This window comes from Alosa sapidissima, chromosome 2 (genome assembly GCF_018492685.1).
Source record: "Alosa sapidissima isolate fAloSap1 chromosome 2, fAloSap1.pri, whole genome shotgun sequence".
NCBI lineage: Eukaryota > Metazoa > Chordata > Actinopteri > Clupeiformes > Clupeidae > Alosa > Alosa sapidissima.
The window spans coordinates 7,241,324-7,268,236 of record NC_055958.1 but is presented as its reverse complement, the minus strand read 5'-3'; the positions used below and the strand labels follow the sequence as shown (position 1 = coordinate 7,268,236).

Genomic DNA, 26,913 nt, shown 5'->3' with positions numbered 1-26,913 from the left:
GTGGAAATGTAAAAGGAGGACGAACTACTTTTACTGGAGTAACATTTAACCATGTGTATCTCTACTTTCACTCAAGTACAGGATTTGTGTACTTCGTCCACCACTGCCGACCTGTCCTGGTATGAATGATAACGGGACTTCACACCTCTTAAGAGAAGTGAGTATACACACTCGATCTGCATTCGACATCCGATAACTCGGACAACTTTTTAGGTGTTCTAGGCCAAATATGTCCACATTCTTTTCACAGTGTGAATGCAAATGTGTCCTTGGTCACGTTTTAAGGACTGCCGGCTCACTTGATCCTTCCTGTGTTAATCAGCAAGCCAACGGCTCATATTAAAGCCATTAACTGTAAATCATAATATTCCTTTCTTATTATAGCATTCATACGCACAATAACAAAAACAGACCACTGCCTGAATTTGCTAAGTTTACAATTGCATTGTATTTGGGTGTCTTACACTTCTAGTATAACACTCGTTTAGACTAACCTTCCTAGTGAAGAACCTAATTTGCACCCCCTGGACTTGTTTGAATGGGATTTTTTACCCATTTTGTAGGTTTTTAGAAAAGGCAAAGCACTGTGAAATGTTTACTGAATGAGGGTCAGTTTAAAAGGGACTACAGACCAACATAAGGATGACAATCAAGCACTTTCACAAAGAAGCACATTTTTCTCAAGGATGGTCTTTTGTCCAGGACTGTTCTCCTGAAGCACCATATGGCAGCAGCTATTCAACGTACATGATTATTGCAAATTTCCCAATTCATCCGACACTACATTTATTACAAAGAGTTAAGACCTTTTGTATTCTCTATTGCTTCAAACTAACAGTGTAAACAATGGTTATTCAAACGCCTCATAGTTCAACTACATTTGCCGCCTAATGAATCTCATGAAAGTCAGTGCAGTTAATATGCATAGATTTAACCAGCAGGTTTTGTTGAAGCACAGTCAAACTGGATTGGCACTCGTCCCAGTATGAGGGACAGTCGAAAGAAATGAACACCACTGCATTTGAAAGTTTTAGCACTTCTTCATCGAGCATTTTCCCCGTCGTTAGCACTATGGCAGTCACATGAATCAGAGCAGTCTAGACCAAAAAGCAATCACTCTTCCAGTGTCCACAATCGAAAGTACTGCGTTTGTGCAACCAAAGTTGGCAAAAAACTGCATTTACAGGTCAGTCTGTCCCAAGATTTTCAGAAGGGCCAAGTGACTCACAAAACACATACACACTAGCACCCCCACACACACACACGCACGCGCACACACGCACACGCACAGACACACACGCACAGACACACATAACTGTATAGTTCTATCCCATGGTTGTCGCCACAGGCCATTTCCCAGTCCTGTCGTGGAGACGTGGTGTTGAGTGGACACAGTGCTGTGGTGGCGATCCTCACGCCTCCGTGTTGCGTTCTCCATTCTCCAGGGGCTGCAGCTGCTCCTTCTCTGTGCAGTCGCCCTGAGGGGGGCGCACTCTCTTAAAGAAGCCCAGCTGGACGCGAGGGAAAGGAGCAGACAAGAGACATACATAATATTTAAACGTGTTCAAATATACACATCATCTAAATATATACTTGTTAAACATCACACCACTGTCCTTCTGCCATTCTAAACGGCCTTCTGGTCCACAGGAGCATTGAGTTTCATGCCTCTGTCAAACCAGAGACCAGGATCAGACCAGGGGGTCGTTTCTAGAAAGCATTGCTTGCTAACTTGCGTCGCAACCTTGGTAGTTCGCTCCATCGTTCTTGGTGTTTCTAGAAAGGGTAGTTCGAACTCTCAATCTCAAACAAGGACGCAAAGTTTGGTCGTTTGAACTACAGTTGCACTTGTCTCGTTCCTTGGTAGTTCCTGTTGGTGTCCAGAGCGCTAAACCAAAAATCACAACCGCCTAACCAAAAGTGGATGTTTATCTTGTGACTCAATGATTGATCTATCCTGTAGCTTAATTTTGATTAAGACACTGACTCCCCTACTTGGCTCATTCTTGCTATTTATGTTATGTAAAAGTATTGCCTTGCTTTTAGTATTATAATCTCCACAGACCCTGCATCAGCAGTGACAAATGGTGTAGTGGCTAAAGCAGATGACTTATTATAGGTTCGATTTTCTGATTTTCCTCTTGCTTCTCGCTACCTGCAGGTGAACTAGTTTGACACGTAGATTCAATTGTTTTTGACTGATGTATTGTACCTATGGTCTCTCAATGTAGAGCAGCTATATACATAAATATGTATGGTCAAAACCTATTGTTGTGTCTCGTAGGCCTACTCTTAGAGAGCACCGACGCGCTGCCGTTAAGCCACGGGAAAGTTGATAAACTATGGGATACCCAGACATTTGTCCAGGCTATATATTTTTCCCAACATAGATATTTAACACAAATAATGACTCATATTGGTCTGCTTAAGTTAACTGTTTTATATGCTTGCAATAGGTTTAGGTTTTGGCTGATGGCAATGACAATGCCAGCATTAATCACTCGGTTTAGATTAGAAAAATGTTGACATAGGCCATGACAGAACATTAGGGGGTGGGGTATTACACGTTTCCACTGTTTCCACCAATGATATGTATCGCTGCACCATCAACAACGTTGTTGGAACTACGGTGTTCGAACGTCGGAGGTAGCGAATTGCGACACAGGTACAATGCTTTCTGGATACAGGTGTAACAGTGTCGTTGTTTGGTCGCAAGTTGCGTCGTACCATGGTGGTTGAGCAACGTCGTTGCTAACTTTTCTAAAAACGACCCCCAGGACCGTGTTCATTCATTGGTTAGTTCCGACCAAATTAGTTTGGCTTGAATGGCAGTCAGGGGCTAAGACTACTTACCGAAAATATCTCTTCTGCCTATGTATACCCTTAAAACTTGTGATGGACCATACAATATCAGGAAGTAAAACAATGAGATGATCAAATGAAAAGGCACTAAAGCAGGTACTGTACATGTACTGTATAATATAGTCGATGGATGTCTCCCCTCACACAAAAGCCTTACCTTGTACATTACAAAGATCAGCAGAGCCAGCAGGAGGAGTCCAGCCAACACAGCAAGAGCTACAACCCATCCTGGCACAGGTTGGGTGTAGTCTGTCTTCACCCAAATCACAGCTAGGTTCACCTGAGGCACAAATTCATTGAAATTTAATTATATTATAATATATAATTTATCTAAAGTCCTATCTGAATGTCTTTTCCCTGAATCATCAGATTAGAGGATTAGACTCAATTAGAATTTCATTGAATCCTTGGGTAGTTTATTTTTTTTGCATAAAAAGGCATCTGCATCTGAAGACGTAATACCTGTATGAGCCATTGAGTTGTAACACCAAGACAATTATCTGTACTTAAATGATATGATTCACACAGCCTGAAGGCACTCTAATGTGCAACTGAGGGGTTAAAGTAAGAAATGGAATTGCCCAAAATGTCCAGAAGTTGCCAATACTGCAAGGCAAGCAGTTCTGGGGTCAAAAAGGCAAAACAAATTTGTGCGTTCAATACTTTCATATTTGTACCTTTAAATTCAAGTTCATTTAAGTTTTAGTTGTCACACAGCACCAAATTCATGGATGTGTTGAAGTTTCACGACCACACTCACCGTCGTGCTGTTGGAGGGGAACTCAGACACCAGGTTCTTGTAGGGCATCTCTATGACGTTAAACGTGGCCGAGGACCGGACACTGTAGGAGCGGTTCTGGGACTCAGCCTGGAGGCGGGAGAAGAAAACACCTGGAGTTAGACACCAGAGCCCCTACAGGTGATGCACCCAGGCTGAAACCAGGGGTGCGTTCAAATTCGCAAACACTTGTGAACGTTTGCAAACAGTTTTCCGTTTGCCTTGAGTTTTCTGCAAAAGTTGGATGGAGGGTTACAGTTGAGATTCAAAGTCATTAAAATGTATCTGTTCAGAGACGGCATGTTCACCGTGAATGTTCGCCTCTGCTCAAGGAATGTGAACGCACCAGAGAGCACAAGAGCTCTCATCTCACCTGGAGGAAAGTGGCAACCCCGAGCCGCGAGCGGATGAACAGGATGGCACTCTGGCCCCTCTCCAGACGGCCCACGCGACACTGGATCTTCAGACACTTGGCCTTCTCACAGTCCTACAGGTTCAGGGAGCAGAGAAGAACGGAAGAATGCTTACATAAATCAATGTGTTCTCAAAGCATTGAGGTTAAACCTCATGATCACGCCACAGCCTCATGATCACGGCAAACCTCATGAAGACACCATAGCCAAGGCAGCACGATGCATATATACATACTGTATATTCCACACTATATTTGTACCATCTGTATGTTTATCTGCATACAATCATGCCAAATAACAACATTTGTACAGGAATTCTTACTCTCACTCTATATGTATTGCATGATTCTCTATCTATATGTACAGCGTTATAATGTGATCACTGAATGCAGCAGCAGCAGCAGCAGCTGTTCTGTTGGTGTGGGTGCACAGTGCAGGTGAGTTCTGACAGTACCAGTGTCTCTAGGTCTCCCTCCATCTGCTTGCGCTCCAGGTCACGCCGGTGCACGTGGTTGCGGATCCTGCTCTCCGCCCGGTCCCCGCTGGTCACAGTCATGTTCTTGTCCAAAAATGTGGGATTCTGAGGACAGAGAGAAGACCCACTATTGTAATCTGCATGACCAGTATACATTTGCATTGATTTATTTACATACATTTACATTAATGCTTTCACCCAAAGCATCATACAGCACAAATACAGTACGGCACAGCAGAGATACATTTTTGTCACCATCTCAGTGTTTTACCCTCATTACTATATCAGTGACTTGTGTCCTCTCAGTATAAAAATCCCATGACCTTAGTGTTGGTCACCCCTTGCTGTACTAACTAAGCTACTCCACCCTCTCTCACCTCTCTATGCTAACCCACAGAGCAGATGTTTGCGGCACTCACAGAAACATTGAGAGGGTTGATTTCCATGTCCGTGCTGCAGTTCATGGCTCCATCCACCGTGTACTTGGTGATGTAGAGCAGAGAGCCGTTGTTGTACTTGTAAGGCAGCTTGATGTCGAGCATAGCCTTGCTGAACGTGCTTGGGCCTTTATTCCGGAGCTAAGAACAAACACAATGGATCATTAGTCAGTGTTTGATAGTAAAGATGTTTTTTTTATTGCTGATACAGTGAATTAATACAGTGAATGTAGTTTCAGTTAAATTATAGATTTTCTTTTTTTTAAGTATATTTTTTGGGCTTTTTAGGACAGTGAAGAGTGACAGGAAGTGAGTGGGAGAGAGAGAGATGGGGTGGGATCGGGATATGACCGCAGGTCGGATTCAAACCTGGGTCCCCGTGGGCACTTGGACCTGTACATACATTTTCTAACCACATACACCTGAAAGAGGACACAAGATCTGACCTCATACACGTGGAGGATGAGGGGACCAATGTCGTCCTCCAACACTGGATTGTCTTTTGGCTGCCAGTTAGCAATTGGGAGGAAGACTTGATCTGGTGCAGACACACTAGAATCAGATGAAGAGAGTGTTAGAGAAGGCACCCGTCACCTGCTCACACAAGACACAAAAGCGCTGAATCTGGAGAAACATCCTCACCCTCTTATTTCCACTTTAGCCAAGACGGCGAGCTTTGTGACACTGGAGACCAGGTTGCTGGTGTTGTTGAACTGGTTGGAACTGCAATGACAGATTTTTTTTTAATTAAGATACAGATGTCTTTGAGAGGCAACACTTCAGTAGTTTGGTCCTTCAACACCAGATGGCACTGTTGCCCTTCAGTGAGCCTGAGGAGAAAGAAAAGCACACCTGCAGCTGATAACACACACCAATGTGTGTCAGGACCAGATCAGAACAACCAGAACGCCCCCGTCCCGTCCCGTCCCCCCCGTCCCAGTATGAGGGACAGTCGAAAGAAATGAACACCACTGCATTTGAAAGTTTTAGCACTTCTTCAGCGAGCATTTTCCCCGTCGTTAGCACTATGGCAGTCACATGAATCAATCACTCTTCCAGTGTCCACAATCGAAAGTAGTGTGTTTGCACAGCCAAAGTTGGCAATGAACTGCATTTACAGGTCAGTCTGTCCCAAGATTTTCAAAAGGGCTGAGTGACTCACAAAACACATACACACTAGCACCCCCCCAACACACACACAAACACACACACACACACACACACACTGCACTGCTATGAATGAGTTTCACAGAAATTTCAGGTTTCTGGGGAACAGTTGCCGCAAATTTACAGCTTTGCTGGAAGTTTTCCTCTAGCGGCCAACATCGGCAAACTTCTGCCAATATTTTCTGGTGAACTCCTTTGTTTCCCACAAATCACCCATAAGTTTGCTGCAAATCTACCGCAAACATTTCATTAACTGCTTTGTAAGCAACACCAAGTAAAGCTTTCATGACCATACTGGTAAATTTGTTACTAGCTAGTTTCCTGCTAACAGCATTTGGTTCTTGTCTGAAGTCTTGGCTTTGCGCCTTGTTTGGGTTGAACCATCTCTACTACAATCGCACATTAAAGAAAATGATCCCCCCCTTGGGAGTAGTGTGAAAAGACAGCTTGACTGAGAGAGGAGGTTCATGAGGATAAACTGGGACCAAAATGGAAACATGGGTATCTGTAATTAAAATGCCTCCGTCAGACTCAGAGCCCCATCACCAGCCAGTGTAATGATTATACCCAAGCTCTCACTGGTGTATTTATTTACAGAGGGGACTGGCTGGCTGTGTACGCAAGCGGAACCATAAAAATATGACAGTGCCGAAAGAGCACTTGAGTGCAGAGTGGCATGAAAACTTAACACTCAACACTCAAGACAAACATAACTGAGTAAACAGTGCAAGTGCAGACAAACTGAATACTTAACATAGTAATAACACTCTCATAAATATGATCTATACTCTATTCTTAGATCCAATTACGATACGGAATCTGCTATAACGTAACAAAATGAATAACTTAATTTGAGTCCATATAAACAGAGTAGGTGGTGAGGAGTACCTGATGATCTGCAGGTCAAACTTGACAGAGGTGTCCTGCTCGGATAGCTGGTGGACACTGAAGCGGAGGCCGGCCATGACCTGGAGAACAGCGGAGGGGGTTAAAACGTGGACAGAGCACAACGTGATGCTTACTTCACCCACCACAGGTGCACAACCAGCTCAGCCAGCTGCCATTTCCACTGCGTTTGGCACCTCTTAAACACAGCCAGAGGAGCTGCAGCATCAGTGCTGCTCCAGATGGTAAAGTTTGGGTGAAGCTTTTGCAACAGGTTGTCGGGTTTAATCATTGCATTCCCTCTTTTATCGAGTATTGTTGTTTTGTCTAACTGTGCACAAATTGTGTAAAGTGTGTTGTGAAATCAGTGTTGAATAGAGAAAAAAAAAACATCACTTGCGTGAATGAAAGGCAATCAAATAGAGAAATGAAACCAGCTGACAAAGGTCAAGGGTTCAAAGGTCATGCTTACCTTTGTGCCTCCCTTCATAGGGTTTCCCAGGTCACACACTACCATCCTGGTCTGGTTCTCTCTCTTGTAAGCGCAGGAGAGCCTGGAGAGAGTCTGAAAGGGCAAGATGACACGAGCCAAAGCGAGTGAACAAAAACAAAATGAAAACATCCATCATTTAACCACAACTACTACCGCACTACAAAGAGCCAAGAGCAGAGAGCACTGCTACATGGATACAGTAGGTTGCCATGGTTTCCCATCTGCGGTTGGACTGACCTCACTGTTGCGCACCACCCCAATGAAGTCGGCCTGCGGGGGCATGGTGACGTGCAGCTCGGCCTCATACGCCCCCTCCCCGTTGTTCTCTGCGGTGACCGCCAAGGTCAGGGGGTTATCATCACCGATGTAGATCTGCTTCTGGTCACTGCCAAATGACAGAGACACATCATTGTTTCATCACATCCACCTCTCAACTATCAGTCTGGCCAGGACCCAAGTACCACACCTTATACAATTCACAGGAAGAAAGTAGTCATGACTATGTAATTGATGCTGGGTCATTTGACAATCAGTCCTACAGACAGAACAAACACAAGTCTGATTCATTCACGGCCATCAAAGTGGTGATTCATTAACAGCCATCAAAGCATGCTTATTGGACTGTTATACACATTGGTAACTCAAAGTGCTTTGCAAATGGACGATGGAAGAACATAGAGAAGTAGCAATAGTATTTCTCCTTTCTGTTCATCAATGCTTGTGTGCCCATGGGCACAGGCTGGGTAAATTAGTCTAGTCAACCCATCAGCTGGGCTATAGGAGGTACCAGACAGCTGTCTGCCACAGGCAGGAAGGAAGTGGTTTATTCTGGGTCGTCTTCAGACGGACGCGGCTGACTCACCTCACCACAGTCAGTTTCAAGTCTGGCTTGCAGATATTGTCAGCCCCACAATCCAATAATATATGAGCCTGGAAAATAGGAGAAACAGACATCACTGTAGGTACAGCACTTCTGCATAAGTCAGGTCAGTTTTCTGTCATACTTGCAAGCTGGTCTATGAATTTACTAAAAAACAATATTTTGTTTATTTGGACTTGTCACGCACATTTTTGTTTTCCACCCACAAGTCTAAATCATTTAAATTAAATTGCTATATTTCTAATGCCCCTTTCTTTATGACATATCCACAAGGGACTTTAATTCATCACATCTGGAGGCTGTCAGTGTTGCAACAGACATTGACGACTTCACAGTATCAAGCGTCCAGGCAACACAAAGGAACAGCTATGGCTACGACCATCTTCCCAGTCCCCACCCAATCATACACACACACACACACACACACACAGCCACAACACAGCAGAGAGTCATCCACCATGCCCCCACTTAATCCCCTCCTCAGCAAGGGGGAGCGATAAGGCCCGGCGGTCCGGGACCCACCAACCCGGCGGCGGTGAGTACCTGTTTGGTCACGTTGGCAGGCGTGGACTGGTCTAGAATGGGCAGCAGGCCAGTCTTGTCGGCAGCCGTCTTATAGTCCAGCCGGTACTCCATAAACACGGCAATGGGCGTGATCTTATCCCTGAACTCTGAGTCATCCTGCAGAAAAGAGAGAAAGAGAGAGGGGGGGGGGGGTAGCTTTAGACTGACCTCAGGCCTGGGGAATTTCCAAATCCTGCCTTCACACCAAACACAGTGGACTATTGCCATTTATGGGTTTTTAGTTGTTTTTCTTTCATCTTTTCTTTCTTCAAGGGATGCTTTTCTCTCCCTCTCTCTCTGTTTTTTTTTCTTTCCTCCCAAGAACAACTTTAATGTCACCGATGTGCAAAACATGTTTGATTTATTCATGGCTTTATTTATTGTCTGTGTGCAACAACAATGCAACCACCCCTCACGCTTGGGAAGAGTTAAACAAGACTCCACACACAAAGCGGATTTAAAAGAGAGGGCGGCGAAACATCTCTACATACTGCGGACAACATGATCCAAGAACAACAAACAGCGAAAGAGAGAAAAAGGGGGCCTGGAGGCATCAGAGATGTGTTTAGCAGGGGAAGGGCCGCTGGAGAGGACTTTGGGGCCTCTGATACTCACGATCAAGTAGGCCACCAGCTCCTCGCAACCTGGGGTTCGCCCATTGGACACGCTCATGTTCTTGGAGTACTGAGACTGGCGGCTGTGGAGGAAGAGGACACGCTTGACCGCCCCCTTGTGCTTGAGCTTGTCCAGGACGATGTCCACCTGGAAGTCTGAACACAGCAAGAGGTGGTGGGGGTGGGCAAGAGACAGTATATCAATCATCAACAGTCACATCCTGAACAGTCAACAGTCACATTCTCTGCAGAAATAATCTGAATCCCAAAGACAGACATTATGTCCAAACCCAGTGCTATTGGCTGGCCTATGCCTAATGGCCCTCTGGTTCAAATATGTGCTCTGGTCTCTGTGGAACGCAGCGTGTCAATTAGAAACTCCCCAAGTTTCACATCCACTCCCCTCACACAGGCATGCATTCTTGCTCTGACCACTCAGTCCACTTAGATGAAAGCCACACAGCTAAGGAGCTAAAAATGCTGACGTCATGAAAAGCTGGGCACGAGGTCGAGCGGAAGCTCTTTCAGCAGAGGTCAGCAGAGCGGGGCGTCGCGGCCAATTCCCTGCGGAGCGTTGGCGCTGGACATGCCGGGCTTGGTCTGGCTTAGCTCACGGCTGTTTGGTTGTGACACGGAGGATCTGTGAGATGAGGCCCAGCTGTTGCACACACACACACACACAAACACACACACACACACACACACACACACACACACACACCCCCTGCTTGACCTCATTCTCATTTATGTACGCCACCCCTTTCTTCCGTCACATAAATGAATGTGTGTGTTTGTGAGGTGTGTGTGTGTGCTTGGGGTGGGACCAGAGGGGGGTGAGGGGCCTACTCAAATTTAATGGTACCCCCCCCCCCCCCACCCTCACCCCTCCCAAAACAAACACTTCTCCTCAGCATTCATCCCTTCCATTATCCAAACACTCCGGAACCCAAACCTACGGAGGCTCCAGCAATTTTGTTTGAGCTCGGGCCCACTGAACTCTCCTTTCACATCCTCCTCGACTCTCTCTCATCAGATATGATTCTGTTAGTCAGTCTCTGCTCAACTTTCTGTTGCACTTCCAAACACTGGCTCCCTAATGATCATCCAACACAAAGGCAAAAGGAAGGAAGGAAGCAAGAGTGCATGTCCGCTTTTCATTCACAGCTCCAATAAAAGGACAAGCAACTTCAAACAGAGAGCGAGAGAGAGAGAGAGAGTGAGAGTGAGAGAGAGAAAAATAAATCATCAAGTCCATCGTCTGTAGGGGTTGCAGACAGCAAAGCCTTGTATCTGGGAGTCATTATGAACTAGGCCTGTGTGAAACCCAACGCAAGGGCCGGACGAAGCCTTTACGAGGGCTGCTTGCCACACAGTGTGCTGTTCTCACACTGTGAGCTAACGGTTTAGCCTGCGGTTAGACATGCCCTTAATTGGCAGCAGGGGAGAAAAACATTTCCATTCGCAGGTAAAGTGGAGCGATATACCTCAGTGATGTTACACATTAACATGACCCATTTCCACCTGAACTGGACACATTTTCTAAAGGAGACTGTTTACCCCGTGAAGGGATTGGAATCCTCTTTATACTCACTCAAATCGGACGGGGCACCTCTTCCACTTGCCTTCAGGCAGTACTTCACTGTAAAACTGAAGAGAGAGGAAATAAACTGGTGAGCTAAAAAGATAAAAACAACCTCTGTAGAGTTTACTGAAACATGATCTGTCAAAACCACTGTGGTTCTTTGAACAGATATATTATTTTCCAAACGCGCAGAACGTTCTCTAGAGTGTGAAGAAATTCCCTCAAGCAACTCATCATTTAACTCAACATTTCTTGTTCAACACTTAACAACAACAAACCTCTTGGCTTAGGCTTCATTCCAAAGCAGCTATTTTTTGAACAGTCAATCCTAATGCCCTTATCAGAGATCAGGAGCTGGGTGCTGCCTTACAGCAAAATCCATCTCGATGCGTCCTGATAAGGGACCTGAGAGCACAAAGCCTTTATTCACACACTAGGGGACGGACTTACTGGGCTGCAAGGGCACCCACCCCAAGGCCTTATCGTTGGCTCTCACAGCAAAACAGAAACCAAGACACGAAACAACCTCTGAGTCGACGTGGGGATGTCTGAAGATGACTAATTCTAGGCCTGAGTTAAGACTGTGAGCTGGTAATGTTCATGTGGGCTTTTGTGCTATTTTTAACTATTATTATCCTTGCCCTGAAGGCCTGTGGTTGATGATGTGATGTGGGGTTGGTGATGTACTCTCAGCTATGATGTGTAGCTACGATTTGGGGTTGATGATGTGTAGCTGTGATGAGGGCTGATGATGTGTAGCTGTGATGTGGGGTTTATGATGCATAGCTGGTGATGTACTGTATAGGTGCAATGTGTAGATATGATGAGAGTTGATGATGTGTAGCTGTGATGAGAGTTGATGATGTGTAGCTGTGATGTGGGATTGATGATGTATAGCTGTGATGTGGGATTGATGATGTGTAGCTGTGATGAGGGTTGATGATGTGTAGCTGTGATGTGGGGTTGATGATGTGTAGCTGTGATACAGTTAGTGGTGGGGTGGCCTCACCAGGACACTGAGGTGGAGGGGGCACTGGGCAGCTTGCAGCTCTGGTCCTCAGGATTCAGGATCTGGGGACTGATGTCTAGGGTGGCGTTTACACTGATGACTGGCCGAGCCCTAGTGGAGAGAGGAAGAGCAGGAGAGAGAGGGAGAGAGAGAGAGAGAGAGAGAGAGAGAGAGAAAGAGGGAGAAAGACAGAGAGAAAGAACATGCGAGAGATAAAGGGGGGAGAGAACGAAAGAAAAAATAAAGATGAAGAAAGAAAAAGAAAGAATGATCAATTGATAGAGAAAAAAATAAGAAGAAATGATGGAGAGAGTGAGATCAACAGAAGAAGAGAGATAATAAAACAGTGAAAATGTATTGACCATTCCCTCACAGCCTATAAAGCCTTGCTTGTACACCAACAAATGAGCTTTCAAAGCAAGTCCACTCACAAAAAATCAATCAGAGCAGGCAGACAATAAAAGCCACACATGCTAGCACGCCCTCCGAGGGTTTGTGTGTCAGTCAATACAGGGCATCCATGATGCATGTCAGGAGATTGTAAGGGCAAAGCATTTCACTGAGTAGGTCGTTTGAAAAGCCGAGCCACTGCTTTGTACTAACGGCAGACTAATTGCACATAAAACTGTGTGGGAAACCTTTTTTTGATTAAACTAACACACCTTTTAATGGCTTTAGTGGACCCAGAACATGAATGTATATCAAACGCATGTGTGGCTTCAAAGTGAGGCGAGAGAGACACGTAGTGTACTGTACCTGTAGAGAACAGCTTTGTCAGCGCCAAACACGCCCACAATCAGGTCTGTTGGTGCGGAGAGAGAGAGGGAAGGAGAGAGCGAGAGAGAAGGAGAGAGAGAGAGAGAGAGAGAGAAGGAGAGAGAGAGACAGAAGGAGAGAGAGAAGGAGAGAGACAGAGAGAGAGAAAGAGGAAAGAGAGAGACCAAGAGAGAGAGAGAGAGAGAGAGAGAGAGAGAGAGAGAGAGAGAGAGAGAGAGAGAGAGAAAACAGCCATGAAGCATTTCAGCAGGGAGGCCACACAGAGCCAAACCAAACAGAGGCTCAAGCCTAGAAGTAAGAATTATTACCCCCCAACCCCTCCCTTTCCTTGGAAGACTTGATGCTGAGCCATTTCTTCACCCACACACACAAACAGGACTTGTATTAACAAACAAAAAAAACACGTTGTATTACATTTTTGGAAGCACTGATATACTCCTCTGACAGTTTGCATAAATACTTTGCGAGAGCCTTTTTCATGTAAGTATGTGTGTGCTGTACAAGTGTGTCTGTATGCAAGTTATACTTCCTCATTAATCTGAAACAACACTTCTCAACTAATCTACAATTAATCTACAAATTTCAGTGGTTCAATTTAGTGGCAACTTTAGGACTACTGACCTGGGTATCCGTTCAGGTCGATGTCTGTGGAGCCGTGCATGGCGTAGCCAAAGCTGGGGGGCATGGAGGAGGAGGCCCAGCGGCCCTCCAGCACCTGGGAAGCAGTGGGCTCGGGCCCTCCCGCTCTGCCGTTGTGGATGTACACTAGGCCCTGGTGATCAGGTCCTCCATAAGGGGCACCTATGGCCACATCTTAACACACACACACACACACACACACACACACACACAAACAGAAGGGAACGGAACCTTAGTATAAGTCAGAAGTAGTCACTGTTTTGAAACCTAGAATGGGACAAACATCAGCTAAAACCTGGTGAATAAGAGGGCTGTAGTCACCTACTACAACATTTAACACCCCACGAAGCACAGGACGTGATGCCAATGTTTGCCTTTGCTGTGGCGTGTCGTGAGTCACATGAGTCAATTTACTGTGCTGCACACATAGCTAGTCTTCCCTGCCCTCTCTCATGATTTATTTGAACATGATGAATTCCGGGTACGTGCACTTGGCCAAAACAGTGTTCTTCTATGGAATGCGGTCTTAGCAGAAAGCAGAGATAGCGTGTGCTGGGATTTGGCATACTTACAAAAATGGGACACATTTATGCACTTTTGCTAACGCATGAATGCTCCCTTATGCATAGTGCCAAAGAATTCATGTGTTGCTTGAGTATGGCTACTGGAACAGGCCAGTGGAGTGCCCACATGTAATAATAATAATAATAATAATAATAATAATAATAATATAATAAAACACATGTGTTACCTAATTTGTACCTACAGTTACTTTTGATTAAATCATTCAGTGGATTCTTTCATCTACAGCAACATAGAGTAAAGGCAAGCTATACACTGACACTATCTGTACTTTACACTTGCAAGCAATTTTCAAGTGCTTTTAAGGGTCACTGTCATACCATTGAAGCCATCCAGGTCAAGGTCGCCCAGGCTGGCGATGGAGCTGCCGAAGCGGGCGTAGATCTCGGAGCCAGTGAGCTTCTGGGGGTTGGAGAAGGTGAAGGCGCCCTTGCCCAGGTAAACGTACACCTGGCCGACCTCCCGCAACTTCCCGTCAGAGCCACGGTCCATGAAGAGAGGGGCTCCCACAAACAGATCCACCAGCCTGGGAGAGGGATGGGCGGAGAGAGAGAAATCAAAACAAAGGAGAGATAGAAACAGAAAGAGAGAAAGAAAGAAAGAAAGAAAGAGTGATACAAGAAAAAGAAGGAAAAAGTAAAAGTAAGAAAGAGAAAGTAAGAAAAACAGACAGGGACTTTCAGGCCTATATCCTCTGACATTATTGAGGTGATTTCCAAAGGTTAATGTCAGCCTCTGCACATTTCTACAGTACAGTTCACACACACAGCTTTACAGTAACAGCTCTCAATAGTGCTACTCATAACCTCACAGTGTGTGTGTGTGTGTGTGTGTGTGTGTGTGTGTGTGTGTGTGTGTGTGTGTGTGTGTGGACGTCGCTGCTCACCCGTCATTGTTAATGTCAGTTGCTGCTACCGAATGCCCAAAATAGGCAGCCATCTGTGATAATAAAACAGAGAGGAAAAAAACACCATGGCCATGAGAGACTACAAAAAACGCACTATAAACCAACACAGAGCAGTAGCAGCACACCACGGTCCAGTGGCACTAGCCAAGAGCACTAGTCCCTCTTTGTCATTATGGACGGTGTGGTGTTTTGTGTTTGCATGTTGTGTGGGTGATCAATGCCCAAATATGCAAACTGGAGGCTGACACGGCCCGGGTCCCCTGACATGGATACACATATTCTGGTCAGTAGCCTGCCATTCACTGCCCAGCTCCATTTTCCTGTGGGCGGACTGCCTTCACTGCAGGATAGGAGGGGAGGCTCTGATTTATATGCCTGTTAACAGTTCATTTTTCATTTTTTCTGGTGTGTGCGAATATGTGTATCTATGTTTGTGTGTGTGTGTGTGTGTGTGTGTGTGTGTGTGTGTGTGTGTGTGTGTGTGTGTGTGTGTGTGTGTGTGTGTGTGTGTGTGTGTGTGTGTGTGTGTGTGTGTGTGTATCAGGGCAGGAATTATAAATGAAAATGGTGGTGGTGAGGAAAACTGCAGAAATAGACTCGTCTCATGCAATGGGATAATCGCCATTGCCAGAAACCCACAATCTCGCCATATCAGGACAAGCTGATGCACGATGTTTTCAACTAGATGCCTCAACTAGATTTTCAATGTTTTTGTGTGAGACCAGTGTCACAATAGCAACCGCCATGTTACGAAAACACCTTTATCAGACAAATTAGCAGGGAAATCTTATTTGTATATCTTTCAAGGAAAAAGCTATCATGGAAACAGAGAGGGAAAGAGAGAGAGATAGAGAGAGAGAGAGCAGGAGAGTGATTGTAGCGGTATGCTATGCTAGCATTCTAAGCCAATCAGATTTTGGGTCTGAGGTCTGGGCACTCTGCCTCCATCCTGTGCTGAGTGAGCATTCTCTTCTGCTGCTGCCTCTCCATCTCTCCATCTCTCTTCATCTCTCTTTCTATCTCTCTTTCTCTTTCTCTCTCTCCCTCTCCAAACCTCTGGATGCAATTCACAATAGCTTCCAGATGTGGGAGTGGATTTAGGACATGAACTCCTGGCTTGTAAACAAATACCAAACAAAACTAGGCCGTGGCCACAGGGGACATTCTGTTAAAATATGCATGTCGGAGAGACCTCCGATAAGGCGTCACATCACAGCCATGTCACAGAAGAATGTAAGAAGGTATGGTTTCTTACACTTTAGTAAAGATGAACTCTCACAGCTTACCTGAACACCGGTGAAGTTGAGCATAGACACCATATTCTGCCCATTAAATATGTTTACCTGTGAGGACACAACATAAACAAAATAATTTTCCTCTTTCTGCAGGGACACACCATGTATAGCTTTTAAATCTCTATGATATAATGATATATAGTTCATTAAAAGGGTGTAGCTCTTACATAACCAAGGGCTTTTTCTCCTCTTGGAACACCAGTAATGTAATCTGCATGAAGGGAAACAGACGCTAAATTAAACCAAAGAATGCCTCCATTGAGCAGCGCTGGCACTCAGTTGGAGGATTAACTGGAGAAGGGGGGGGGGGGGGGCTAGGGCAGGGGCATTCACCTGCATTTAGGCTAAACCCGCACACACCCCACCCCTCTCAGTGCAGTCAGGGCATAATGGATAGCTTAGTTCATCAGTCATGAGACACTTACACCACCAGATGACAAGGCTTCATAGACACATTTTTTGGCCACATTTTGGCCACAATGGAGCTCTTTCCCATTGATTTATACTGTATTGTAATGGCCTACAGAAACGTACAGAAGGCACAGGCTGACAGCCCAAATGAAATCAGAATTAAATCAACAATCAAAGCTCATTCGTGAGCACAGTTAAACTCTTACCATCGTCCCCATCATTGTTGAAGTCCCCCACCGCTACGGAGTATCCTATAAGAGAGAGGGAAAAAGAAACCCAAGCTGCATTATTAGGAGGCTGCAGGGACTATTTTTTCTTTTCCACACCCTACAGCACTAAGTACACCAGACAGCATGTAGGAGCTTGCCTAGACGCAGAGGAAAGTTATTGTGAGTCATTCTGGAGGCTGGTTCCTTAAATCAGAGGAACCAGTCATTTTTATAACCTGAGCTACTGTTCAGATAATGGCAGCCGTCCTAACCTCAGGAGAACATCATGATTACTACTGTGGAAGACCCACTCAAGGCTGTTAAATAAGATGAAGAAGAAGAGGACCGTACCTAAATAGCTATCATCATACTGGGCGCTCGCTGACTTGGTGGTTAGTTGATTGCTGTATGTCGTGTAGAAGTTGTTGTTGAATTTGGTTATGATCTCCGATATGTCGTCAGAGATGAGCTGACCTGCAGGAGGGCAAAAGGTGCATGACTCATTATGACAAACATATAAAATGGTCTAATGGAGGATAACTTGTTTGGCTTAGAAAGGAAACGGTATGATGTCATTTATGACCTTTGAAAGGGTGTGTGAAAACAAATTCAAACCCACAGACAGACAAGGGTGCAAACTTGAATCTGTATCTTAGGCTCTGTGTATAATGGAAAACACTGCTTCACACAGAATGGCTTGTGTCAGCATAAATTGCAAGTCAGGTTAAAATAAAGACCAACATTCCCAAACTATGAGACTGCAGCAACAACTGACAACGCAAATCAACAAAACAAAAACAAAACACTCCATGAACTAAACTATGACGCAACTGTATGACGGTAAACTGAAGCATTAGGTTTGGACAGCAGTGCTCTGCATGGGAACACAGCCCTGTGTGTCCCTTCTCCCTGTGTGGATTTTTCATGAACTTGCTCTGGTCGAGAATACGGCTGCATGAGTCCACCACTGGCCAGGCAGAAAAGCTCACACATGGCACAGAGCAGCAGTCCTCCCCGGCTGCTCCCAGCAGGGCATATTCACTACCCTTCACGCATCAGCTCCTAAGCTCCTATCCACTAGACAGCCAAACATTCTTTATACACACTGGAAAACATTCCTATTTACTTAAGGGAACTGATTCTTCTCTTTCTCCTCCCTTCCTCCCTGCCCCCCTCAGCATGTGAACAAACACATACTATTAGCATATTCTTGAGATGTGAAAGCTAACACTGCAAACTCAAGACCACACTTCCAAGGCTGCAATTCGAGGGTTCACCACTGGCAGTCTTTCTTTCACTAGGGAACACCCTCTTAAGTCAGAACAGAACTCATAACAAGCCATCAACTCTTTCAGTGACTCTCTCAGAGACAGAGAGAGTGAATTAAGGGAAGAGAGAGAGAGAGAAAACTGTGGAGAGAGGACAGCCTGCGAATCTGTGAATTATTTATCGACGCAGAGCTCTGCCATGGGTAATAATTTTTGAAGCACACTCGCTTCCAAAAAGACACAGCCCTCCAGATTTTTGTCATTTTGTTGAATGACCAGACAAACTCTACACATCAGTATCCAGCCGCTAGACAGGAGAAACCCCCACTGTACACAAAAGCACCAGCTGTTTGGTCAGACAAACCTAGCTTCACAAAACACCCTCCATCACCCACATGCTTCTTTAGCTTTCCCAGCTAGCTAATGCGCTTAAATATTACACTTGTTAAACTGATGCAATTACATTAGTTACCTTGCCAATAGAAGCTGCCGGGTCCGCCAACAACAACCCTGTTATTCTGTTGTAGGCAAAAAGGGCATAATCAGTTATACTGTTAGTTTACAAACCAGACGGATATTGTCTCTTTTCAAGTTGACCACAAAGACCATTTTCATTTATTTTCAAAAGTTCCTTAGAAGTGCTTGAACGCGATTAACAAAAAATTGGCCTTTTGTTGTGTCTGAGCCGTTTGTACCTTCACAAAATCTGCACTGAATCCAGCTTGACAAAAACCTTGTCCCTCTGGTGAGTTGAAATCTGAGGATGAAATGAAAAGAAAATAAATGTACGATTTTAAAATATATTGATTGCAAAGCTTCCATGTTTTCTTATTTATTGGCTATATTTCACATTGTTTTAAGAACAGGGGATTGCTGAAAACATGTCTCGTCACCTGCATGTCTTTTATAAAGAACTATTCACAGACTATAGGCCTGAGCAGAATTACAGAAGAGCAAACATAGAAGACAGTTAGCTTGTCAGGTGACAAAATGATTCTCAGATTCCTAGCTTCATTCAGGGGCAGGCAGGCCATTGTAGAACAATTATGCATGATTATCTGACTGACGCCAAAAGTCTTCCATTCTTTCGATATCTGACCTGAACTTGAACTATTTGAATGGGTAAGCTTACTTGAGCGACACGGGGAGTATTCCACCACACTTGACCCTTTTTTCAGGAAGCAGGTTCCGACAGGCTCCCTTTCTGAAAGGCCATAGGTGCTCCATTGGTACAGAGGGGCACAGGCCTGAAACATACAGTGACAAGTTTTACAGAATTAGCACAATCATAACTACACCAGGCCTCATTTGTTGCTCAGGTTCTATAAGAAAGATTGAGTGAGTGAGTGAAAAGTATATAAGTATATATAAGTATATATATACTCTTTTGATCCTGTGAGGGAAATTTGGTCTCTGCAGTTATTCCAATCCGTGAATTAGTGAAACACACTCAGCACACAGTGAACACACAGTGAGGTAAAGCACACACTAATCCCGACACAGTGAGCTGCCTGCTACAGCGGCGCTCGGGGAGCAGTGAGGTGCCTTGCTCAAGGGCACTTCAGCCGTTCCTACTGGTCGGGGTTCGAACCGGCAACCCTCCAGTTACAAGTCCGAAGCGCTAACCAGTAGGACACGGCTGCCCCTAAGTGACTAAAGACAGAAAGAAAGAGGCCTTAATAACAGAGACTATAGCCTGGGATGATAACCTCCCCTGTGCTTCCAGGCCAGAGTCTCTAAGACCATGCAGAGAGCATACCATGGTAATACAGACTCACCAAAATATGTTCCCCATCTGAACGTACTGTAGCTCCAAACCACTGGTTGGTCTTGAACTCCATTTGCTGGTTGTTTTCATTCTTCCGGTCATCTGCAAGAGAGATTAAAGACACAGAGAGTTGGGATGAGCAAATCAAAGGACACGCGGACCATTTGAACACAGTGACATTAGAGAGACATCACAGTTGTGCAGTAAACACACATTTCCCTGGCTCAAATTCCCCTAGAACATCCTCTCTCTCTGATGAAGTGATGCGTGTTGCCCTTTTCTTACCCCTGCCTGTTTGAAGTGAAATGCATCCCCATAGCGAGAGGCAGCTGAATCTATTATTGGCTCCTGTGTGATCCCGACTCATTTGAACACCTTTTGCTCTACAAAGGCATCAGTCATCCCTCTGTGGCATGCAATGTCAAGAGATTAATTTGTCAGCAAGTCAGAGCTGTCATTTTGGACAAGGTAAAAACGCAGTTAATATGACATCAATTACGTTTTAATATTCCAATTTGGATGGCGGTGTAAGCTGAATCTTTATGTATGCAGCAACAGGATGCAAAAATGTCTGCCTCTTTAAATTCAGTGCTAAATTCAGTGCTAATCTATGCCTATGTCTGCATGATTGCTCACACTTATCACTTCCGAGTCATCAGGAAGCCGCCCTCCAGGCCCATCAGGAGGAACTTCAGACCAAGTAAGGCAGAGAAACCCTGTTCCTATCCCATAATAGGGAAGGTTCATCACATTCAGCCCTTCTTGGCTTACGCCGAGAGCTGCACGCCAACCAGCAGGCTAACATGGCACGTGACAGCTACCAAACCAAACCAATTTAGCGCATCACTGAGCAGAGATCCTCGTCGAGAAAAAACGTACAAATCACCAGTCACAGTAAAGAGACATGGTGACATTAGTCTGATCAGATAGAAATCTTTATCTCATCTATCAGCGAGTAAATCAAAACAAAGAAATAGACAAAGAAAAAGTGCTCCGATAACTATCATACACTCACACCTCCGTGGGGTACTTCCACTGCGTTAGCACATGCCAGAGCCTGTCTGGCATTGGCTATCTGTACTTTGGTGAGAAGTGATTGGGGGGTAGGGGGGGTCAGGGTGCCGAAGGGACTGTGACTGTCCAGCTGCTCTCTGTCTCCTCTGCTGAGGTGGGGATTTCCCTGGGTGGTGAGCGTGTGTGTGCGTGTGTGTGTGTGTGTGTGTGTAGTGTATTATAAGCAAGTGTAGCGCGTAGCATGTAGTATGAAAGTAGGAAGTGCCATGTCTGAGAGTGAAGTGCACTGCTATTGGTCTCTCTACCTCTTTGTGGGTATGCTCACTCTAAACAAAAATGGGTCATTCCACATCAATTCAACCAGGGCCCACGCACTTAGGTCTCAAAATTAAAAAGGGCACCTCAAAAGATTCTGAAAAAATAACCAGGTGTACCTATGTTACCTAGGAGACACACTGTAAAATTAATCTTATGTAAGATCAATACTTTCCAAGATACAGCCAGTTTTACAGGGGGAGGGGGTGTCGATTTTGTTCGGCCTCTTTTTTTTGTCAAAGTTCACAAGCCCACAGCGCAAGAACTAAACCATGTAGGAGGCTCAACAGAATCTTTCTTTTTTATTTTCCACCCTGAACATGGGCAAAATGCCCCATTGACATCAATATGTTTTATATATAGTCACCACACTGCCACCTGTGGTTGTATAGAGTAACCTGTGGTAGCTCTATACAAAACATATTGATGTCAATGGTGCATTTTGCCCATGTTCAGGGTGGATAGTGAAAAAGAAAGATTTGCATAAGACAAGTCAAATTGGTGTTTTCAAAAAGGGATCATGGAGAATAAAGAAAAACCTATTTAAAAAATCTTTGTATATTCCCACAAGGTGTTTGGGTGCTCTGAAAATGATAACCAAAATTATTTTTCAGACTTGTGAGGTCTGCTGTTCAGACCCTGAAGGGATTTATTTTCTGTTCATTGTTTTTTTGTGAGAGTGTTTCTACTTATCTCAGTAAGAAAAATAAATCAAGAGCCTATGTTGAGTAAAAATATGTCTTCTGAAGGCTTAAACAGAGCCCGGCCAAAAACTCCAATAAAATTTGTATCAACTTTGAGGGACAGCTATGACCATGCAGGATTATACAGACCAAACGTGACGATTTTGCTACATACTATTCCTATTTATGTACCAGCATGCACAATTTGAGCCTCCTACATGGTTTAGTTCTTGCGCTGTGGGCTTGTGAACTTTGACAAAAAAAGAGGCCGAGCAAAATCGACACCCCCTCCCCCTATAAAACTGGCTGTATCTTGGAAAGTATTGATCTTACATAAGAGTAATTTTACAGTGTGTCTCCTGGGTAACATAGGTACACCTGGTAATTTTTTCAGAATTTTTTGAGACCTAAGTGCGTGGGCCCTGGTTGAACTGACGTGGAATGACCCAAATAGAAGCGCAGCTTTCTTGACAGGACTGGCTTGTGGAAGAGACCTTATCAAGTCTCTTTCTCTCTCTCTGTCAATTCACAAAGAAGACAAAACACTGTAAATGTTGCCATCTTCTTACCTGGCCTCCCACCAACTTATCCACAACACATACATGAATTGTCCCTGTCCTTTTCTTTCTGAGCATACATAACTAACTGTGGAGCTTTGTGAAAACCAGTGAACCAGTTCCTGAGTCAAACCCAGGAAAGCCACACCACAACAGTTTTGAGCAAGTGGCATTGTTGCTTAGGCTCGTCTTTCGGTAAGAGGGAAAACAGCTTCTTTTCCTCTACCCAAAGTAATTACAGTGTTTACCTCGACACCCCCACAAGCCCCACTCTAATCTAGGCTGAGGCTGCCCAGCACAGCAGTCAGCAGATCTGCTGGCACAAAGAACCCTTTTGTTGCTCAGTCATCACTTACAGTAAAAAAAAAAATGCGGTTAGGTGCAGTACCCACCAACTCTGGGGAGAAAACAATAGTGTTTACATGAAAACTAATGGTGGTGAGGTTCACAAAAACATGCCACACACGTTATATCAACCTGTAAATAACACTGATAAGCCTGTGAATCAAAGAGACTAGATATCATTTTCATGCTCAAATGAGAAATATTCTTTAGCCTAGTTCTTCTCTTTTTTTCCAAGGACAAGACTACGGCTGACACTATATGATTGCAAACAGAGAACTATCATTAAGTGCTTTGATGGAGGGTAGGGAGGCACAACCCCCTTGCCTGGTGAGGACTTTGAGCATACCAAGAGATAATCCACATGAATGAGTTTGTGCACTGCCATTGTAAGAGACTTGGACTGGCTCAAAGCATGTAGTTTAAACCAAGTCTGTTGTGAACAGACCCAGAATATTAATGAGATCTCAAATGAGCTGAAAAGGAAGCTTGTGCACTTTGCTTTTCATTCTAGATAAATGGCATCAGTTTAGTGAATCAAAACAAGGTCACTAAACTGGGTTGTTTATGCCATTAGGACTGTTTCCTCATTGCACAATTCAATTTTCTGCCTTCACTGCTCAGTACGATCCCACGTTCAATGGGACTATTGACTCAAAATCTTGTTTTATAGCATTAATGATTCATTCCACAAAAGACTATCCAGAAATGCTACTAAAAATGAAAAATGACTTCAACAGTACTTTGGTGTGTGACATCTTAGTAAATGTCCTTTCAGCTCTTCCTTTCCGCAAACTCGATACTGGACTCATTAGTGGGGGTGACAGTGTGTCAACATTCCAGGATGAGCCCTGACTTGATTACAAAACATTGTCTGTCTGTCTCTCTCGCTTTCCCTCTTTCCATACAGCTACTCTTACCAACCCATTGAAATAATTTAGATTTCAACACACACACACACACACACACACACACTTCTTGTTCCACTTCTGACATCCAAAACATGTGCTATCAGCAGCTGGCATGTAAAACAATGTGCAATAACTTACCTGTATTGTCAAACTGTATTTGTTTACAACCATCTCCGGTTTGCCAAGGGCAGCTGTAGACTGCCCCTCTCTCGGACACGTTTGACACTGTTGACACGATTGCTCTTGGAGCACCTATAAGAACGTTTAATCTGGCAACAAAATGGCACACAATGAAAATGTAGGCTACCCAAATCAGCAACCCAAGCTACGTGGATCTTGTGTATGGACATGTTACAAAAGTATTAATTTGACAAAAAGCAAAAGAGTGCCATAATTATTCAAGTAATCAAGCGTCTGGAATACTCCATCCCACAGTGGACGTAAACAGCATTTTCCCATGGTGGCAACAATGCTTCATCGAGATGGATGAATTTGCTGTTGCGCCTCTTGACGCGGACGCACTAATCAACAATGAAACCATACTCACTGTCTGTTACTCGGTTTGAAGAAATCCACAGAAAATCCGAAGTAGCTCCCTCGAGGACCAGAGAACACAGAAGGTTTCTCGATATCCAGATTGAATGCAAGTCCGTCTTTGAGACAGGACAATATAAGGGCAACGGATAAACATAGATTCCGATACACCCCCATTATTATTATTCCAGGTTGTTTTATATCCCACCAAAGTGTTTGGTTTGAAATCGGCTACAAACGAGTAGTATTACAGAAGTGTAGCCTGTAACTTGTCCTTGTTCCTGCTTACGAACACATTCGATTCGCAGTGATTCCACACTCCATGTCCATGGACAAATAGTTGTAGCCAACGTCTCGACCAGATTGAACTCAGAACAGCGTTCACATAATGGACGTAAACAGACTGAGGTAAAGTCGCATATCCTTGTGTAGCCGATTTAGCGTCAACGCAGTCTTTTTAAAAAGTATGTCAAAACGAGACTGTTTCACCATGGATACGGTGGAGACTGATGCAGCGGGATGTCCCACTGTACAGGAAGTGGACTGACCAACTTCACGTAACCCCCAACGTAACTGAGACTTCCGCAACCCGTTTTGCCCACGGCCTTTTTTTCTCCTCAGTGTCGCCGTCTATCGTTTGTTTCCGCGGAACATAGAAGTATGATGGAATGTCTCTCTTCCCAAAGACGTCTAAATAGGGCAGTTTTTTCCAACTACTCCGAGTGTTTTTTTTGTTGTTGTTTTTTTTAAATAATGAAATGAGTGTTTATTTGGGGGAAACAGGCAGCGCCACTAATCGTTGGATGACAAATGCGCACACACTTGAGCACAGTAGGCTATTGCATATGGTTCTGTAGCCTACACTCTCAGCTTGTTTTACCTAAAACGGCATGCCAACAGCGCAAACTCGTACCCCGCCACAACCCCCCTGTCCAATGAATGACGAATCTGACCTTGGGCATACTTTGGTCATATTTGGCTTGCCTCTGATGCAAAGCCTCTTGTGCTGCAGTGAAGTATACTTAAAAGAATGCTCTACGTAAATCCCGAGTCGCTTGTACTGTAGGCTAGTTACACAGATTCAGCATAAAGAGAAGACATACATGCCAGTTGTGTTTATTTTGGCTGACATAAAGTCAGAACAATCTCAACCTTACTGAACTCCCTATTCCCTAAAGTTGTAAGAAACCTTATACTGACTGCAAAGCAGCAACGCTTAATGTAAACACCAGAATTGTTGGATGATAGGGGAGGCAACTAGCCTAGAAATCTAGACGCGCCCCTAGCGACAGCAAATTATATTTGCTTCCAGGGCTAGGAGGCAACAGCATTTATCCAAACATCCTTCAACTTTAAAGTTGATTAGGCCCACTCAAGATGAATGTTTCTAGAAGTATTCTAGGCCTAATTGCAATCCATTAGACCTAGTACACAATTACACTTCACATCTCATCAAGATATTGTTGATTACAAAGGGGTTACATCCGAGTAGGACTAGGCTCTTATTTTCTAATGAAAACCATCAACACTTATTTAAATTAATCCTAAATAGGTCAACAATTGACTGTTGCTTTGCATTGTTTACCATCCAGACATACTCCATTCATTTGGCAATATGTGATCATATGTAGAGCAGTTTTTAATTGGTTCTCTTGTTTCCTTCTGGTTTGCCAGTCAAAAAACAACCAAAAGTGATCACATGTAATAACTTTGATGGATTGATTTAAGTAGTTAAATGGTAATTAGATCTTTAATAGGGTAACTGATGGTCTGATGATTTCATGCCTTCAGAACCCTACAGCCAGAACTCCAAAATGCATTTCCTAAGTTCTTGCTTGTGATTTTGCTTGCTTTTGATTATCTTCTGATCAGTATAAGTCATTATGTTTTTATTCATGAAACAGGCAGAACACATCTCCACCCAGATAAACAGGCAAAACCAACATATCAGGGCTCTATTTTTAGTATTGCACATGCTGACCTGGAATGACAAACTACTTTTTTGATCAAATATGTGGCCTCATTTGACGTCGAGTTGGTCTACATATTTGCCCATGTTTAGTTATAATTGCATTGGTGTGTTCTTTTATATGTGGTCAATGTTTTTGAATAAAAGAGAGGAATTCACATTATTCTACCCTAGGAAATGCCAGTGTAATGACAATGCCAAATATCTTTTAGCAGGTCATTACTTTGGTTACACATGTGGTACCAGTGTCATTAATGCCTCCTTTGGGCAGGTCTACTGGCAAGTTTCCTTACACCCCTTAAACCATGCTGAACAGTGAAGGGGTGAAAGAAATCTGTTCACTTAGCCTCAGCAAGTCTGAGAATGAGGAATTTCTCAAAAAAGTAAATTAACCCTTGCCCTTGAATAAATACATTTCCCACCAAAGTATTTCACCCATGACAGGGATTGGCTTCATAATAGGCCAGCTTGGCAACGATTTACTCATGAACTCCTTTTACCTACAAACTTGGTGCACATTGCATACAGCAATATAGCTTTGTGACAAAAATATCTCACACATTTAAGAGCCAG

At 44.2% G+C, this 26,913-nt stretch overlaps 1 protein-coding gene across 1 annotated transcript; it reads right to left on the bottom strand.

Annotated features, from left to right (window-relative positions):
* Positions 1-4: 4 nt before the first annotated feature.
* On the bottom strand, positions 5-24,945 carry itgav (integrin, alpha V). The gene is made up of 30 exons (XM_042067453.1): positions 24,385-24,945; positions 23,976-24,106; positions 20,026-20,117; positions 19,380-19,494; positions 18,943-19,004; positions 18,720-18,765; positions 17,331-17,453; positions 16,977-17,021; positions 16,527-16,570; positions 16,351-16,407; positions 15,044-15,096; positions 14,478-14,683; positions 13,558-13,749; positions 12,916-12,961; positions 12,160-12,270; positions 11,160-11,215; positions 9,570-9,724; positions 8,934-9,071; positions 8,373-8,440; positions 7,748-7,895; positions 7,490-7,582; positions 7,021-7,100; positions 5,608-5,688; positions 5,412-5,517; positions 4,948-5,106; positions 4,508-4,633; positions 4,014-4,127; positions 3,623-3,730; positions 3,020-3,142; positions 5-1,511 (listed from the first exon to the last, which is right to left on the bottom strand). The coding sequence occupies exons 1-30, from the start codon at positions 24,546-24,548 to the stop codon at positions 1,413-1,415; spliced, it is 3,141 nt and encodes a 1,046-aa protein (XP_041923387.1). The 5' UTR covers positions 24,549-24,945; the 3' UTR covers positions 5-1,412.
* Positions 24,946-26,913: the final 1,968 nt, after the last annotated feature.

What these genes read in the sequence shown, in the direction of transcription:
- itgav (XM_042067453.1), bottom strand. Translation starts at nt 24,548, where the DNA reads ATGGGGGTGTATCGGAATCTATGTTTATCCGTTGCCCTTATATTGTCC. An exon ending in TGACCTGGATGGCTTCAATG is followed by an intron (nt 13,750 to 14,477) that starts GTATGACAGTGA and finishes GTGTGTGTTAAG; the next exon opens with ATGTGGCCATAGGTGCCCCT. An exon ending in TCAACCCTCTCAATGTTTCT is followed by an intron (nt 4,634 to 4,947) that starts GTGAGTGCCGCA and finishes CTCTGTCCTCAG; the next exon opens with AATCCCACATTTTTGGACAA.